General features: G+C 43.8%; 4 protein-coding genes across 4 annotated transcripts; 1 reads left to right on the forward strand and 3 right to left on the reverse strand.

The window, feature by feature from the left end:
* Positions 1-8,997: 8,997 nt before the first annotated feature.
* On the reverse strand, positions 8,998-10,262 carry LOC122319913 (signal recognition particle receptor subunit beta). Its single transcript, XM_043207827.1, has 3 exons — positions 10,088-10,262; positions 9,692-9,998; positions 8,998-9,634 (listed from the first exon to the last, which is right to left on the reverse strand). The coding sequence occupies exons 1-3, from the start codon at positions 10,191-10,193 to the stop codon at positions 9,313-9,315; spliced, it is 735 nt and encodes a 244-aa protein (XP_043063762.1). The 5' UTR covers positions 10,194-10,262; the 3' UTR covers positions 8,998-9,312.
* Positions 10,263-10,326: 64 nt separating this feature from the next.
* Positions 10,327-11,183, reverse strand: LOC122320055 (guided entry of tail-anchored proteins factor 1). Its single transcript, XM_043208043.1, has 2 exons — positions 11,019-11,183; positions 10,327-10,962 (listed from the first exon to the last, which is right to left on the reverse strand). Exons 1-2 carry the CDS (start codon positions 11,088-11,090, stop codon positions 10,498-10,500), a joined length of 537 nt encoding a protein of 178 aa, XP_043063978.1. The 5' UTR covers positions 11,091-11,183; the 3' UTR covers positions 10,327-10,497.
* A 634-nt stretch (positions 11,184-11,817) lies between these two features.
* On the forward strand, positions 11,818-15,806 carry LOC122320028 (erythroid differentiation-related factor 1). Its single transcript, XM_043207970.1, has 6 exons — positions 11,818-11,933; positions 11,987-14,453; positions 14,511-14,748; positions 14,809-15,120; positions 15,180-15,373; positions 15,439-15,806. The coding sequence occupies exons 1-6, from the start codon at positions 11,913-11,915 to the stop codon at positions 15,804-15,806; spliced, it is 3,600 nt and encodes a 1,199-aa protein (XP_043063905.1). The 5' UTR covers positions 11,818-11,912.
* A 50-nt stretch (positions 15,807-15,856) lies between these two features.
* On the reverse strand, positions 15,857-16,432 carry LOC122320030. The gene is made up of 2 exons (XM_043207974.1): positions 16,057-16,432; positions 15,857-15,992 (listed from the first exon to the last, which is right to left on the reverse strand). Exons 1-2 carry the CDS (start codon positions 16,075-16,077, stop codon positions 15,897-15,899), a joined length of 117 nt encoding a protein of 38 aa, XP_043063909.1. The 5' UTR covers positions 16,078-16,432; the 3' UTR covers positions 15,857-15,896.
* Positions 16,433-16,574: the final 142 nt, after the last annotated feature.

Genomic DNA, 16,574 nt, shown 5'->3' on the forward strand with positions numbered 1-16,574 from the left:
AATCTGTTAAGGAAATTCAAGCCTATAAACTGCATATATCAATTCAATCCTCCAACTGCCTTGTGTTCTCACATGGAGAAGCCTCCAAAGGTTGAATGATTGATGATAGAGTGCGCTCTCGTCTACGGCTTCATGCCACTTAGGCGTGCCAAGTCAGTCAGATCGTGTAGCTGTAGCCCGAGATCCATATCATTAGCAACTCTAGCTCCAACTCCGACTCCATCTCCGTTTCCATTTCCAGATCGGGGATCTTGGACTTACGTAAGCCCTGGCCGGCAGTCAGTTCGCTTTCAGTGCCGAAAGTACAAGTTAAGTACATACATCGTGCCACTATTAACGCTCCACTGACAGCCGCAAAACACGCATCAGACACACAAACAAATCGCCAGAATGAAAAATCGACAGTGATGTGTTTGAGCGAGTGAGCGAAATGCTAAAACGCTCGCCGCCGCCGCTGCAGCGTGGAAAATCGGGGGAGGAGGGGGGAAATGGGAGGAAAGGCAACCAGCGTAGAGGAGCTGCGAGGCAGCGATCCGATTTGATGGATATTAAAATGACCGTAAAAAGGAATTAAGGTCTGTCAGACTTGGCGTTCACAGCAGCGAGTTGCAACCGAGTGAATATGCCGTGGCGGCAAATGGCAAACAAAGCCCCAAAACCCGGTCCAGATGCAGAGTCCGGATCGAGAAGATTTTTACATACTCGTATTAACCGAACAAATATGCCACCAAAAAGATCCCCGAAAAAAAAACTGCATTCGCTGTGTCGGCAAATTTTCAAAAGCATCTCCGCAATGGCAAACAAACAAATCACGCGCATGCCACCGGGATTTTTTTGGGGAGAATCTTGGGGATCGGTTGGGCAACCGGGGATATGGTCACAAACCGCAGAACTTAATTAGTGTCATGTTGCACTCAAGCCGAAACAAGCGGAAATCGGCAGGACGCCAATCTCGAATGCCGAAATGCTAAATGCAGATGATGACTGCCGCACAATTTGTTCAAGTGCCACAATATCCGACATTGGAAAACCAGGGATGATGCCAGCAATTTATATATTCATCATCATTAATAACACCCCAGTTATTTGCAATTTATAGGCAAATCTACTTAATTACATTAATCATTCAATAGCTAGACAAATTAAATTAAAGTGTTAGGTATTAAGTTTTTCAATTTGAGCCAATTGCAGCGTTTTTTTTTGGATACAAAGATCAGGTATCTATAAATTTATTATTTTTTTTTAATTTGAAAAACTTGTGCAAGAAAGTATCAATTTTATTTCCAAATCGATAACATCTAAGGAGTCCTTTACAAGATCCGACTTTTATCTCCAGCGCCTTAAGTGAAATGACTTAATCGCTTGAAATCCTTGCCAGCCCTGATGATAATTTGTGATCTCTGGTTCAACATCGTGACGTTCAGTTCGTTATTTTGGCCCTTTTCGAGACATCCAGTTGGACAATATCTTGCCGTCGGAATGGAATGGCCAATTTGACTGATGAGCGACCCACACAGCGCCGCGATGTCCGATGATTATGTGTGATCCAAGATAGCCATCATCTCGCTCAGCCTCTTACCAACGTGTGAAGTCCATCAATCGTGAGCAGTATCTGTATCTGGGACTCGCTGTCCGTAAATGTATCTGTACCTCAGTCTGCGTATCTGTGGCTGTATCTGGCGTGCGACCTGCGCCGGTGCCTCATCCCTCTGAGTTCCGTAGGCCACCTGGGTGGGCATGAGTTTCGTTTTCAGTTTTGCGTTTGATGTCTGTGCTGCACAGAAAAAAGAGTTTTCTTAAAAATATATAAATAGTATACAAAAGGTAAAATTGATTATGCTTTTATAACTTTTAAATGAATTTCTGTATCATGAATAAGGCAAAATATTGAAGTGAAGTTTGAGGGTACAATATGTTTTGAATTATTAATAATCCTTAATTTATATTTGTTTAGTAACAATTGTAATATAATTAATTAGTTTTAAAAACTGGTTTTGTAAATTACATTCTTTAGAATACCATTTGCGTTAATTTTCCTATTAGAATACCTATTTCTTTATCTTCTAAAACAATATTTTAATATAAATACTAAACAGTTTTCCTCAGTGCACACGGGAAGAACTCACACGTCGCAACGGTGGCATTAATCATGCGGATGGACAAAGGACTTTGGGCAACATAAAAAGCGACCACAGCCCCCAATTAGCCAGCTCCACGAGACGATTAGCCGAGGCCTAGGACTCTCCGAATGTGTGTGGTCCTTTTTGGGGGAGCAGCTGAATTCGGGATTCCTTGAGCTCAGCCTTAAACTTTTCGGCGGACTTTGCCAATTTCGGCGAATGGCTGTCTATAATTACTGAGGCATTAAGCCCGTTTCCATGGCTTGGTTTTTCGGTTGCGCCTCGCTAGCCGGCCTCCTTTATGCTGGGCTGGCTGCCTTGCCCACGCGTGCGCTACCGAATGGAGCACCACCAGCCCCTCCTGAGCCACCCCTGAGTCACCGCTGAACCAACCACCCCCCGCTTGAGCCACCCGCCACACACGACTAATTTTCCAATTGGAAAATCATGTGCTTTACATATGAAAAGGCCGCTGCGCGTGTCGCTCGGCCAACCATGTGAGTGAGTCGATGTGAATACGCTCGAATGTGCGATACGAGTATTCCAGCGAATATACTATATACGTTCACGAAAAAAACGCAATTATATCGGTCGGTTGCATTTCGATACATTTGGTTGCCTTACGCCGCACACGACTGACCGCGCATGTTTTTTTTTCGTTTTTTTTTTCGACTGGCGGAGCAGCCGAAAAGGGGCCGAAAAGGGGAGGTAGGGCTTATAGATCGGAGTCAACACACCGACCGACCAAGCCTCGTTTCAAAACTCAAATTATAGAAAACCAAAAGTGTGACCGCTGCACAAACAAGAAGAAAAAAAGTTGGGGCAGAGGTGTGGAAAGATGGGTTGATTGATTGGGAGGATTCTTAAGGGGGTATGACATAGAAAAAATAATATGATCGCAAAACTTAAGAATTATACAACAAAGCACCTAAAAGCAAAACTGATTTTTTGATTTGTAGTTAGTTTATATTTTAATTAATTATTAGAAAGAATATTTTAAATGGATTATAAGGAAAGCATTAGTTCCAATTTTACTAAAGCTTTAAGATCAAAACTTAACTTCTAATGACTGAGATTTATGAAACCTCCCTAATTTAAAAATATCGTAATGGCAAATAGAACCAATATTATTTTAATAGGATATTAAAACCTTAATTTTGAAAAACAACCCTTTTTATCAATATCATTCCCCTTCAACAACGCCACTGGCCATCCAGCTATTATGTAGATTTTAGCCGGCACTTTGGATAGCTGAACGTAACCTCGTCTTGGCTTCCCCCTTTGGCCCTGTTTTAATGATTAATTTGCCAAAGGCATAAGACTTTGATAGCAGTAGCGTGCCGCAACGCTGGGTCCAAGCCATAAGCTCAGTTTTGGCGCAGAACCACCTCACCTTCCCCCCTTTGGAGTCTGTCCTTCGCGTTTAAGTGAATTTGTTGCGCATTTGCATTTAGATGACGAAGGCCGCACTTGTTTATGGCCCACACTTGGCTGGAAGAATGTAGCTGGCCACTTTCGATGATGTTGCGTTAAGAGAACAAGACAAATTGTTAGGTCTTGTGATTGACAATCAATTATCGTATACTACATCCGTTGACAGGAAAAACCACTTTCAAATGTCTAGTAATTTTTCAAAACAGAGTATAATTATTCATTGCAATGTGCTTTATGTTTCAAAACCTATATACATATTTAAAATAAATATTTGTAAAAAGTTTTTCTTGATAGTAAAAAAGATAATATTTTTAACTGAATACAAATGATGTTTTTTATATAAAATACTCCAATTAAATAAGCTCGTATCTGGTTCAAAAATCAATTACCCAACCGGCCAGTGAATCCCTAACCCTCCTGAAATTCTCGCTTCCTGCCAAAAGCAGCAATTATCCAGCTGCAGCAACTTTCTTTTTCATTGCGGATAATGCCAACCTTGAAATGTCTAAATTTACCACGCCGGACAGTCCCCCATTCGCGGATAAAGTACGAAAAGTATGGGGGCCAGCTCAGAAATTCCATTAACCACGCTCATTTTGGTAGCCCCCAAAACGCCGGCGCAAACAAATTATTGCGTTTAAAAATAATTTCCTTTAAAAATAAACTTAATGAAACAGCGCGTGATGTGCAATTGACACGAAGAGCTGTGAAGCCCGGATCGCTGGCTTATGGAATGGATATGTGCGGGGCCAATGCAAACAATTTGCCCCACAGATTCCATCGGCTACTGGCTGCACGCACTTGGGACCGAACCTGAAACTGAATCTTGGCTTTGAAGCATGGGGAATGGGTGAGCAAACCCATAATTATCCGTGGGCCCGACCATCGTGTCATGAGAAAAACGTTTATGGCACAGCAAAAGCTCCAATTTGCCGGGCTGATTTCGCAGCTGCCGCTGGTGGGTCCCCCTCTGCGGATCGGTGGGCATTATAATTAATCAAGAAATGTATGCACAGAAATCAAAAATAATCATCAATGCCTCGGCCCGAGGTGTGATGAGAAAGTGTTGCAGTTGTTGAAAGCGATTGCCCACGGCCAATGCCAATGCAAAAGTCGGAGCGTCAAGTGTCCGCCATTATCACCATCATCATCATCATCGTGATAGCCCAAACAACAAGGCGCAACAATTTGGCATTACATGGAAACTGCACTCGATATTAGCTGAAAGCGGAAAGGGAACCCGAATCGCACGATGGGCTGGTCCTCTTGTCTCGCACCATTTAATTAGATGCCGCGTCAACAAGGTGCTAAATGGGCTGCCATTATGCTGCTGCCACAGCGTTGGGCCGCGTGGGCTGGACGGATGCTGCACACAGCAAGAAAATACTACATACTATTGGGTGATCTTAAAAAATACATTACAAACGTTTATTTTTATTGGCAAATGACTGCAGAAACACTGCTTTGAATCATAAAACCCTGCTGATAATGATTAATAAATTAAATTGTAGGGGAGCATGGGGCATTGTCGACAGTGGGGTAAAGTCGACACCCGTTCTTAAAAAAAAAACTATAAATCATATCGACGTAATTTTTTTACCGAATGTAGATCCTAAGAGCCCCACATTACCAACGAAGTTTGGTGGCATTCTGAGTTATGGAAAATTTGTTATTACGTCACATGTGTTTTTGGCACACAAAAGTAAAATTTTCCGATCGTGTGAAGTTTGGTTTTTTAAGAATTGTGCATTGCGAAGAGTTATCAAGGTATGTTGGCTTTATTCAGTAGAGTTCACAGAAGATATAAATGACACTCGTCATAAAATTTTATTATATTATCATGATTTTTATGTAACTTGTTTGCAAAAATGTCGTGTGGGGCATTGTCGACACTATGTATGTGGGGTAAAGTCGACACCGACATTAAAGCGTGTTTGCCTCTGTGCACTTTACAAAATTGAATGCGTTGAAGAATTTTGATCAACTTTGCCATGTTTGCCACCCAATGGTACGCAATTATAAAAGGAAAACGGTTTCCGTAAGCGTGGAAAATATCAAAACGGCCATCCACGCAGTACGATCGGAAGGCTTAGCTGCAAAAAAGGCAGCTGAAAAATAAGACATTCCCCGAGGAACATTAATTGATTGGCTGAAAAGGAAGTGATGGGTAGATGGCTGTATTTTGTAAACATTTTACTTATTGACGAATAAATATTGATACCTTATGATTTTGTGTTCATTTTCTTCGAGTTTCAGGTATGTGTCGACTTTGCCCCAGGGGGGTGTCGACTTTACCCCACGATTTTTCAATTTCTGAATTTGACAACACTTCAGATTTTTGGTTACCACACTCACCCCCTTGACAATAGACCAAAAAACTTTTTGAATGTTATTAGCCAGATCTTTTTCGAATACAACGATATGCATTACATTATAAAAAAATATATTTTCACTATGAAAAAACGACTTTGAAAAAAAAGTGTCGACAATGCCCCATGCTCCCCTACTCTTCAACTCTGAAAATTAAATTTACATTGGCCACAAGGATCTAATTTAAAAAGTTCATATCAACATCATTACTTTAATGAAGTCAATTTTTCATGTGATAATTTAGATTTTATTGTAAAACAAATTTTGCTCCTTATGATGACAGCTACTAGTTTTAAATTAGTTAAAAGGGTTTTCAGTCAATTGTGATTATTTTCTGGCTTAAGTTTTAGTTTGTTATTAAATGGCACATAATAATTTGACAAATTGCTTAAGATTTTTATCAGTACACCGATGCTGCTTGTGTTACCGAAAAAATGAAAGCTAACCGGGCTGCAAGCAGCTGTCGGAGGAGCTGCCCCACCCGGGGGCATGCGCTGCTCTCCTTGTTCGATGGGCTCACCTCGTTGATTCGCCGGGCAGTCCAGTTGTCCGGCTGTCCGGCTGTCCGATTGTCCGGCAGTGCTGATTATGCAGAGGTGATAATTGCAGTGTCCGGCGCGTCAAGATTTATTTTTTGAGCTTTAACGATGTGTTAAAATAAATTGCATATCTGCTCGGCGGCCGACCGCTTCACACTCTCTCTTCACGCGCGATTCTGGCAGCCCGTGAAAACCCACAAAACGTCGCGCCTGTGTACATAAAACTTTAATGGGCGCCTGCTGCATCTGCCATACATATAAAAATATGTATATATATATATAGTGTACCTCTGTGTCGCACTCACCCCACTTTATTTCGCCCCACGATGTAATTGCGAGCGGGCTTATTAAAATATCAGCGAGTGTCGGGAGGCAGAGGCGTACGCCCGCCCATAAATCGCAGGAAAGACTTTCTAAAAATCGCAGATTTATTGCCCAGTAGAGTTCAACTTTTTTGATTTTTTTTTTTTCGTTTTTTGTACAACTAACGGTTGGCGATGCGATCGTAATTCGATATCCCTCTCAATGGGCCCCCTTCTAACCTCAAAAATGTCTGTCTGCCTTCCAGTGAATTCTGCTTCACCTCTGGCCCCAAGCAAAAAGTTCTGAATTTGTCGAAATCGGATCTGTTCGAGGATATCGTATGTTTTTTTTTCGACTTGCCTGTTGCGTTTTTCAGCCTAATCAGTCGTGAATAATTTGCAGCTACTGTGTACGCCCCAGGATTTTGGATCGATGGCGCGGGGGGCGCTCCTTCCGCTTGGCTAAAGCGTGTCTGCAACATATGGCTCCCCCAAATCTCCCTGCAGCCTGTCTACAGCTGTAAAAAGTCTGGCTCTGGCTGCACTTTGCATTCCTCGTACACTTTTTGCGCCTCCTGTTCTTTTTTTCGGGTGTAGCACGTGCTTCAATGCACATGACACCGAATCAGAGTCAGATTTTTGAGACCAGGGCTCTGGACAGCAAGTGAAGGAGTCGGTTGAGATTTTCACAGGAGCTATGGAGGGGTTAAAAAATTTGAGTTGCAAGCCTGCAGTTTATAAATGAAATTAAAAACACTTTGGCTTGAAAGATTTGGTCCAAATAATGTAATATTTCTGCAATTTATATTTTCCTCAATAAGTTGCCACTATACTTTTATTTTTTTACAGACCTTTTAAGTTTATAATTTACAATAATTGTGTGGAAGCCCTTTTGTGGTACACAAAACCCCCAAAAAGGAAGTAAGGAATAACCACCATCAAGTGATTGCCCTGAGACCAGTCACAATCTGCAGATTAGACGAACCCATTGAGCACTCAGAATGCTCGACCCGACTTTGTTTTAATCGCACATTTCCCCGAAATTGGCAGCTTTGTCCATCATCAATCCGCTGTGAATGCCACCAACGAAGTTGGCCAGTCGAGCACTTCCAACCTCGATGGCAGCTGCCAGAAGGGAACTGGGGATCCATCAGCCAGGGACATCCGCCCAGCTCACTTCCCCAAGAAATTCGGCAAATCATGAAAGCTCGCGATTCTTAGAAATTAGCCTGCCTAGAAACTCTATCTAGTCAGTGGAGCCGAGGGCAGGCCAGCTCATTGATTTTCGAGGCGGCTTTTTGATCTTCGGCCGGCGGAGCGGATCGATGGATTGATCGACTGCCCGAGCTCATCGACAGCTGTTTCAGCTGGATCGCCAAAGGTCTCAAATCGCGAAAAAGGTTTGAAAGCTTGCGCATGCGCCAAACGTTTGCTCAGCGGTCTAATGATAATCCCCTTTCTGGGACAGTTGGCCAAAACCTGGTTTGCCTGGAACTGGCTGCCAACTGCTAGTCAAAAGCGGGGGCCTCTTTTAAATCTAAAAGCAAACAAGAGTTCCACCAGCTGAAAAAACCTCTTCCTGGATTGTGTCTGCAAGCCTTTGATATTAAAATGTGATTCCTTTATAAAAAAATATATAAAAATACAATTATTTTTAAATTACGTTATCATAATATTTAATGTTTACAGCCTTCAAATTGGCAGGAAAGTTTGTTAATAAGTCGGAACACCTACCGATATAAAATTGAACACCTACCAATTTTAAATAATAAAACAACGAAAGAAAAACACTCACATTTAATGTATTTAAATAAGTGAATTATCTTTTTATGTTATATGATTTATTATAAATAAATTTGATGAGTATTATTCAAAAATTTCCTTTTCAAATTAATGTAAAAATTGTAGGTATAGGTATACTTTCTTTTCCCATTTAAACGTCAAAAAGATCATTTTCCATGCGATCTTCATGACCTTTTACATTTGTAGATTGAGACGCCACTTCATGGCACGTCTGAAAATGGAACTAACAATATCTACATTTTGACAACCAGTTATCGATAGTTTAGGATCTCCGATTCAAAACTAGTTTTGAATTGTTGGTGGTCGACTGATTAACAGACTTTATATTTTAAAAAGAAGTAGATGATCTTAGAAAAACAAGGGTACCATATCCCTTTATTTCCCTTTATCAAAAGCCCAGAACCTATCCTTTTGATTATAAATGCACACTTGTTTTTGACGTTTTTATATAAAAGTTTTCATACAATTTGATCCTTATTCAAAAATTTACCGACAAACTAATGCTAAATGTATAAACAAATTTCCATTACGACCTTAAATTAAAACGGTAAATTAAAAGGATATAAAAGGGTTGGGGAAAACGAGTTGTTAACAATGCAAGGATTTATACTCTAACATTTGAATGTATCTCCATGGCAGACATACATGTTAAAAAGGGCGCTAAGCAGTAAAATAAATATCAATCTGTTTTGTGTTCCTCATTCGTTTCTATAGGATTCCAGTTGTTTTCAGACTGAGGCAATTTTATAGCAGGCGAGCTAGCCAGTCGGTGAGGGGATTCAGTTCCTTATCCTTGGCGGAGGTCTCCACAAACTGGATATTCTGTGCGATGTGTGAGAACTCAAAATCGCGACCTGGCTTGCCAAGAGTGATGGTTTTCTGGGTTTCCTCGTCTCCCACAGACTGCAGTTTTCGGCTCCTTGTGTCACGCACTGTGTGAATCTCCTTCTCAAGTAGGGTTTTTATAACCTGAGCACTCTTGGCGGTGGTCTGATCCTGTTTGTTACAGAGAACTAACACTGAACAGGGCTGGGTGGCACTGTCTGATAAGATGGTGTACAGCGAACTAGAAAAATAATACGATTAGAATGTGTTTTGGGGAGTGTCAGCTACGAAAACTTACTCAGCCACATCACGAATGTCCTTTTGGGCAGTAACCGAGTCCACTACAAAGACAATGCCCTTGGCACGATGTTTATAAAGCTCAAAGCACTTGTCACGCACTCGGTAATGTCCGGGGATATCCACTAATCTGGCCGACGAGCTGCCCGCGTGGTAATCTCCTACATTCTCCTTGATCGAAGTAAAAGTTGCCGGGAATTTGCCATGGAGTAACTGCATAAAGATTGCGCTTTTGCCCGATTCACTGAGTCCAGTAAGCAGGAAGTCCTTGCGGCCAGCGGACCGTTTTCGCAGGATCACAAAGATAGCTAAAAGTGGGATATGTTGAGTGGAATTAGAAATTTTCGGTGGGACTCCCGGGGACAACAGGCAACCAGTTACCACGTGGCGTACTCACCTACTGCGATGAAGCCCAATAGAAGGGCCACTAAAATCGGGCCCGTGTCGATCTCGCCCAGCTTGATTTGCTTTCTCTCCCGTGCATTTTCATTTAGTTTGTTCATTTTCGCCTAACAAAAACACCAAACAAATTCGATGGGGGAAAATGACACGCACTCATATAAGAAGAGCGGTTTGCAACACTGTTTAGCCAAAAAGTGTGTATAGTCCCAAAAGTGAGGCGCGAAATTCAAAAAATACCTTATGTGAAAATACATTTATTGGATGTGTTTACATAGTTTACAAAAAACTGGGCTTTTACATTAGATTATTAATGCGTGAATGAAGCTTAGCAAACCATAACAAAGTACATAGTGTCGAGCGCTCTCTAACAGTTAAACTATATGGAGGGATTTCATCCGAACTAAATCACGCCCTGCGGTTTTTTACCAGACCGTATATGAGGCGGAAGGTCAGGTTGCACGAAAACGCCCACGCGGGAACGGAAATCGCATTGGCCACGCCGGTGGGGAAACTAAGGAGTCCGGTAAACGGGGCCAAACTAATGGCCTCATCGATGATCATTACCGGCGTTCCTCGGTTCCGAATACTGACAATGACAGTAATTAGGGATAGAAGCACCTTGGAACCGTAGAACACCGCCGTATCAATGCCCATTCGCATTAGGTTCTCTACTCCACGGGCGGATTTCAACTTGGCCTCCGCCTCCGCCACTTTCCTCTCGGCGCGCATTATTTTGATGGTTCTGGCATATTCCCCGGAGTGCTCAGCATTGCGCACCTGCTCCTCTTGTTCCCGGGCAGAGTCCACCTCCGATTGCAACTGCCGGATTTCCGATGAGTTCCTGGCTCCCCACAAACGCGACACTTTGAGCTGCGGAACGAAGGGTAATTTTGTCACCGGGTTTCGACTTTACTTGGGGTACATACGTAGTTCTTTATAAAGTCTGGCAGGATTGTGTTCAGCAGGCTGAGCAGCGCAATGATGGCAAACAGCGTCATGGTTTTAAGTCAATTTTGTTTCCAATTAGGGAATTATGCGGCCAGTCTCTGTAAAATTGCGTAGGAATAACAAAATAGAGCGGCAGTGCTGGAAATCAGCTCAGCAAAAGTCAGCTGATGAACTCCACACAGAGGTATGGCAATGGGGTACCTATGTCCAATTGGTTTTGCATTTTTTTTTTATTTACAATCTGTCTTTTTACCAAAAAGTAAATTTTATAATTAAGCCCTGCTATTAATATAACATCTTTAAAGTATTCTGGATTTATCAATCGTGAAGCTCGAGATTGTAGTATCTTTTCAGTCTTCTTACTGTTAAACTGTTGTCTACTAGACTGCAAGACGATGTATTTTTTTATGGTGGGAATATTAAGATCTCTGCAAATATTTGCATTAGATAAGAAAAATGGAGCTTTGACAATTTTTCGCAAACTTTTTGATTGGTAACGCTGAATTACAAGCCAAAGAAGCTTTAGCATGGATTTGTAGAGGCGAATTTTGTTTTTTCGAAATGGGGACATTTTTAGTGTTTTAACAAAATGTATTTAAGAATTAAACTCTCTTTGAATGAAAAGCATCATGAATCTAGAAGTGTTGTGGACATTACAGAGCAGATTTTAATCCCTTCCTGTAATTTTTAAGGAGATCCTACTACTCCTATGTTCTTGGATTGCGAGAAAGTTGGCAGCACCAAGTGTGTCCAGTATTGGGTAACTCCTTCAGCTCACAGCTGTGCCGGCAAAACAAACCACATCTGCTCAAAGTTTCTTGAATATTCCACGGTTTTAGGATTTCGCGAGTAATCAATGAGCCACCGTGATAATGGAAGATAGGAATGAAGAAGTAAGTAGATGTCCTTAAAACGTTGTTTAAATAATAAAAGATGTTTTCTACAGATTGAACCGTGCAGGAGCATCGGGCCTCATGAACTAGATGTAGTGAAGAGTCAGGCGGTGATTAAGTTGTCACCCGTGCAGCTGCCCGCCCACTTCAAGCGGCTGGAGTGCAACACAAACTTGAATTTGCCTCCTCTAAACTGGCTAACCACATCGCACAGTAGCCATGGATTACACCAGGCCCTGTATCAGAGTGCCGGATTTGCGAGTTTTCGATTGGGCCAGATGTTTCCCGACTGTGTGGGCGAGGTGGATGTGGTCAGCGATGCAGAGAACATAAAACAGCTGCTCAAGTTGCCGTACAGCGCACAGAGCGCCATCAGCATGGTGGTGCACAAAGTGGGCAACACGTTGCTCCTTGACGAGTTCGATATTCAAAAGTATCTGCTGCGAAAGGCGGACGACGACTGGAAATGGCTGCGATCATTCATTCTGGAGCACATCCTCACATATGGCGACAAGCAGCATAATTACTGCTTGAAGGAGCGCTCTCGCGAGGTGCTGCAAACCAAGAACCTTCTATCGAAGTTTCTGTATCACAGCCTAAAACAAACTGGCGATGATTTAGACTACGATGTGGCCACCACACCCACTCAGTTGACCAGCAGACGGCAGGGTTTACCCATCGCGGGTCCCGTTCTTCCCGAACCCAAAATAGAGGAGAATGTGCCGGATCCGAAGTCCAGTCATGCCTTCAATAGGAATGTGGTCTGGACCTTTGAGGACATACGTATGTTGATTGGCACCGATATGCCCATTTTTGGAGGACCCAACAGGCCGTGTATCAGCTTGCGTTTGAGGGATGCAGCCCAGCCCATAAATGTACTCACAGGAATTGATTACTGGCTGGACAACCTCATGTGCAATGTGCCCGAGGTGGTAATGTGCTACCATCTGGATGGTATAGTGCAGAAATACGAGATCATCAAGACTGAGGACCTGCCCTACCTGGAGAACTCGCAATTTTCACCTCAGGTCGTTCGCAATGTGGCTCAGAACATCCTGGCCTTTTTGAAGGCCAATGCCACCAAGGCGGGCCACACTTACTGGCTGTTTAAAGGACGCAACGATGACGTAGTGAAGCTGTATGATCTCACCACTTTATGCCAAAGCCAGGCAGCTGAGAAATCGGAGGGTGATCCGCCCCAGCAACAGGCAAATCCCTTCACAGTTCCGGTGGGCATGCTACTGTACTCGGTGGCCCGAAACATGAAAAACACATTGCCGCACATTAGTCCCAAGGCAGCGGGTAACATACGTGCTTTGTTGGACAATTGCATCAAGCTACTGCCCAAGGAGCAATACCCCCAGATCGTCAGCTCTTCGCATTACATTCTCTCGGATCTGCATGTGCCTGCGGGCATTGATCCCAAGGCGCCCAAGTTCGAGGAGGTGGATTCGGACGATCAGTCGCTGTACGACGACGATGAGGAGGAGGATGAAGAGGATTATGAAGATGAACTTCTGGATTATCAAAGCGAGAAGTGCTACCAAAGCAGCGAGCAGGGCGGCGGCAAGGCCAACGTGGCAGTGCGGCATATTTGTGATGCCCTGAGGGACTTCAAATCCCATGCCAAGAAATCCAAGCCGGCTCCACTTTTGGCCACAACTGCAGAGAGGTGTAGTATTTCTTTGGAGCACATCAGTGCTGGTCTGTCCTGCCTGCAGTACTTTAATGGCAGTCAGGAGGAGAAACTGAAGGAATCGGAGACGAATGCCAAGCAGGAGGAGAAGCGTCGCATTCTTCACGAGGAGCAGAACCCAAACATGGCCAAGCCTTTCAGTGCCATTCCTCTGCCCTACGAACAGCTTAAGCTGAGCCAGCAGCCAGTCCAAGTTGTAAAGAAACCAAACTCCAAGGCCAAACGGAGCAAGTCCAAGGAGTTAGCCACCACTGCCAAGTCGAGTTCCACCAATGCCAGCAATCAGCAGATGAGTGCCAAGTTCAACACACAGCACTTTGGCTCCTGGAACGTGCATCTCAAGCTGTTGCTGCTGGAGAAGGCATGTCTGACATTTGCCACCCTGGCAGAGCACTATTACGAATCCCGTAGATACGGTTCCACACTGCGATCAATTGAGCTCGCTTGCCGATGCCAACAGGTGCTCAACAAGTACATGGCCAATGTGGTTTCCCAGCACAGTTGCCTTCTGGGTCGAGCAGGGGACTGTTTCTTCCAAATGTCCAAGAACTGGGAGGCCATTGAGGAGTACGTGCAGCAGTATGAAGAGCAAGATGAATCTGTGGGAGTTATTGGTGAAGAATTGACGCAGGAACTGGAAGGAGAGGAGGAAGAGTTTCCATCGCTGGCGCCGGCTAACAACTTGGAGCAGGTGATGTTGCACAGCTGCAAGTGCTACGAACAGGCTTTGGAGCATGCACATAAAACGGAGAGCAATGAGCTTCTCAGGAGATTGGGGAACGTGCGGAACGAGCTGGGTCTTAAGTACATGTACTGGGCTCAAGGTAGATACAACCAAATATCAAAAACAACACTCAAGTAATCATTTTCTAACTTTTCAGAGGAGTACAGCGAACTGATGAAGAAAAAGGAGTCTGGCGATGATAAACCAGTGGAAAAACCAACTACAGATTCAAACGAGCCTCTCTATGTTAAGCTGACTGTCAATTCTTATGATTGCCTACGTCGAGGCATCGAAGCATTCACTGCCGTGGAAGATAATGTAAATCTGGCCTTTCTATATTGTAACATGGGTCGATTTATGCGACTGCGCGCCCATCTTACCATGCCCAATGAAAGGTGAATGGTATATGATTATCTTAAATGTAACACAACCATAATTTTTTTATTTTCTTACAGTACCATTACACTAGATAGCCAAAAAGCCTTCTATAGCGAGGCGTTTAACTACTACGAAAAGGCGAAAGATTGCCTGGATACTCGAAAAGCGAATGCTGAGCTGTGGGACCTTGTTCACTGGGAACTTTCCACTGCCACTTTTACATTAGCCAAACAACTTCAGGACTACAGTGCGGCAGACAAATCCAGCCTGGCTGATGCCTCAAAGGAGGTGCACGAATTGCTCCAGAAGTCACTGCGACTTTGTGATGTGGAGCACCCAGGTGCTCGTCAAGTACTATATAGTTTTCGATCAGGACTGATACACAAAAGGTAAGTTGAAGATCTCTACTTTAAATCAATCTGTATTAAGCCATGCTCGACTTTTCCAGGATTGCCTCGTTTCACTACGCGCAGCTGCGTTCCCACGGCTGCTGTGATTTTTCACAGCTGCCCAAGTCGACTCTACAACTGTGCAAGTATCACTACGAAAAGGCCACGCAAATACTGGAGGCTCTCAAGGAGGTGGGCGACCTGCTGGTGGTACAGCTGGAGCGGATCTCCCTACACGAATTTCTGGCTGAACGTGAGTGTACAAAACCATTGATAAACAACCATTGACTAAAGAATTTTCCCCCAATCGCTCTACAGTTTCCACTCATACCGCTCAGAAGATCAAGCAAATGCAAGCGGCTTTGGACATTTGCTTACAGTGCCACCTCATATTTGACCACGTCATCGATGCTAACAGTGGTCAGGTGGCCGACGATGAGTTTGCCGGCCATTTGACGCTCTTTGAGAGCCGCTTGCAGAATGCTCTGAAGACGCTAACGAAGCTCACGCTGACCGGCAAGGATCCCAAACAGCTGTCCAAGCTGTACAAGCGCATGTATATGGAAACCTTGACTGGGAAACATGGCCTAGGGGCCCAGCAATCGCCGACAGCTTGCTTAAAGCATTTGCACATGCTGCTCGCCCGGCTGCGGGCCATGTGCGATACCCAGTTGGCCCGCGACTAGACGTACGTGTCTTCTGATGGGTTTTAGCCCAGAACCCACAACCGTTCGAATTGTATGCATTGCTCGTCGCTTGTTTATTGATGTATCATCTTAACCCCGCCGCCCGCAGCCGCACTCATCGCTGTCCAAGTGATTGGCTCCGATCTGCAAAGCAGCCACCACCAGCAGCACAGCCATCTCTAGGATCTGCCGATCAGAAGAAACAATTATTGCAGCCATCAATGATGACCCCGTAATCAGTGCATCTCACCTTGCAGCGCAGACTTCTCATTTTGTAAGCGTTTGGAGCCAGTTGTTGAGCTGGTCTTCGGCAGCTCGGCTCTTATAAGTCTGAGGGCCCTGGCCCAAACGTGTCGTTTATCTAGATTAGCACCAGTTAAATATCTTGTTCAACAAGCTGGCTATATCGGACTTGCGATGGATGCTCAGATCCGTCAGTCTTAGCTTGAGGTTTCAGCCGATTCTTTTGCATTACATAGCGAATGCTGTTACTATTTAATATACCTATTTATCGTGTCGTTTTCTAGTTCCAGTTCCCAGTCTTAAATTAATACTTTTTACTTAATTCCTAAGAGCAAAGCAACCTAGTGTTTAAAGACCAATAAAGCAATCTTAAAGAGAGCCGGCATCCGGAGAAAGTATGTTTTCATCCGCCTGGTGGCTGCTGGTGCCCTGAGCCTGGCCCACACCTAAATAATTCACTATTCATTATTAAATGTTTGCGCCCGCCCATAAGCCATTCACAAATCGCGTAGAGCGCCGCAACTC

Source organism: Drosophila ficusphila, unplaced genomic scaffold, assembly GCF_018152265.1.
Source record: "Drosophila ficusphila isolate 14025-0441.05 unplaced genomic scaffold, ASM1815226v1 contig_106, whole genome shotgun sequence".
Lineage (NCBI taxonomy): Eukaryota > Metazoa > Arthropoda > Insecta > Diptera > Drosophilidae > Drosophila > Drosophila ficusphila.

Coding starts and splice junctions, on each gene's coding strand:
- LOC122319913 (XM_043207827.1), bottom strand. CDS start 10,193: ATGAACAAACTAAATGAAAATGCACGGGAGAGAAAGCAAATCAAGCTG. Junction 9,999..10,087: donor ATTGGGCTTCATCGCAGTAG/GTGAGTACGCCA, acceptor TCCCACTTTTAG/CTATCTTTGTGATCCTGCGA. Junction 9,635..9,691: donor GACATTCGTGATGTGGCTGA/GTAAGTTTTCGT, acceptor TTATTTTTCTAG/TTCGCTGTACACCATCTTAT.
- LOC122320055 (XM_043208043.1), bottom strand. CDS start 11,090: ATGACGCTGTTTGCCATCATTGCGCTGCTCAGCCTGCTGAACACAATC. Junction 10,963..11,018: donor CAGACTTTATAAAGAACTAC/GTATGTACCCCA, acceptor TTCGTTCCGCAG/CTCAAAGTGTCGCGTTTGTG.
- LOC122320028 (XM_043207970.1), top strand. CDS start 11,913: ATGGAAGATAGGAATGAAGAA. Junction 15,121..15,179: donor TCAGGACTGATACACAAAAG/GTAAGTTGAAGA, acceptor CGACTTTTCCAG/GATTGCCTCGTTTCACTACG. Junction 15,374..15,438: donor ACACGAATTTCTGGCTGAAC/GTGAGTGTACAA, acceptor ATCGCTCTACAG/TTTCCACTCATACCGCTCAG.
- LOC122320030 (XM_043207974.1), bottom strand. CDS start 16,077: ATGAGAAGTCTGCGCTGCAAG. Junction 15,993..16,056: donor TGAGAAGTCTGCGCTGCAAG/GTGAGATGCACT, acceptor TCTGATCGGCAG/ATCCTAGAGATGGCTGTGCT.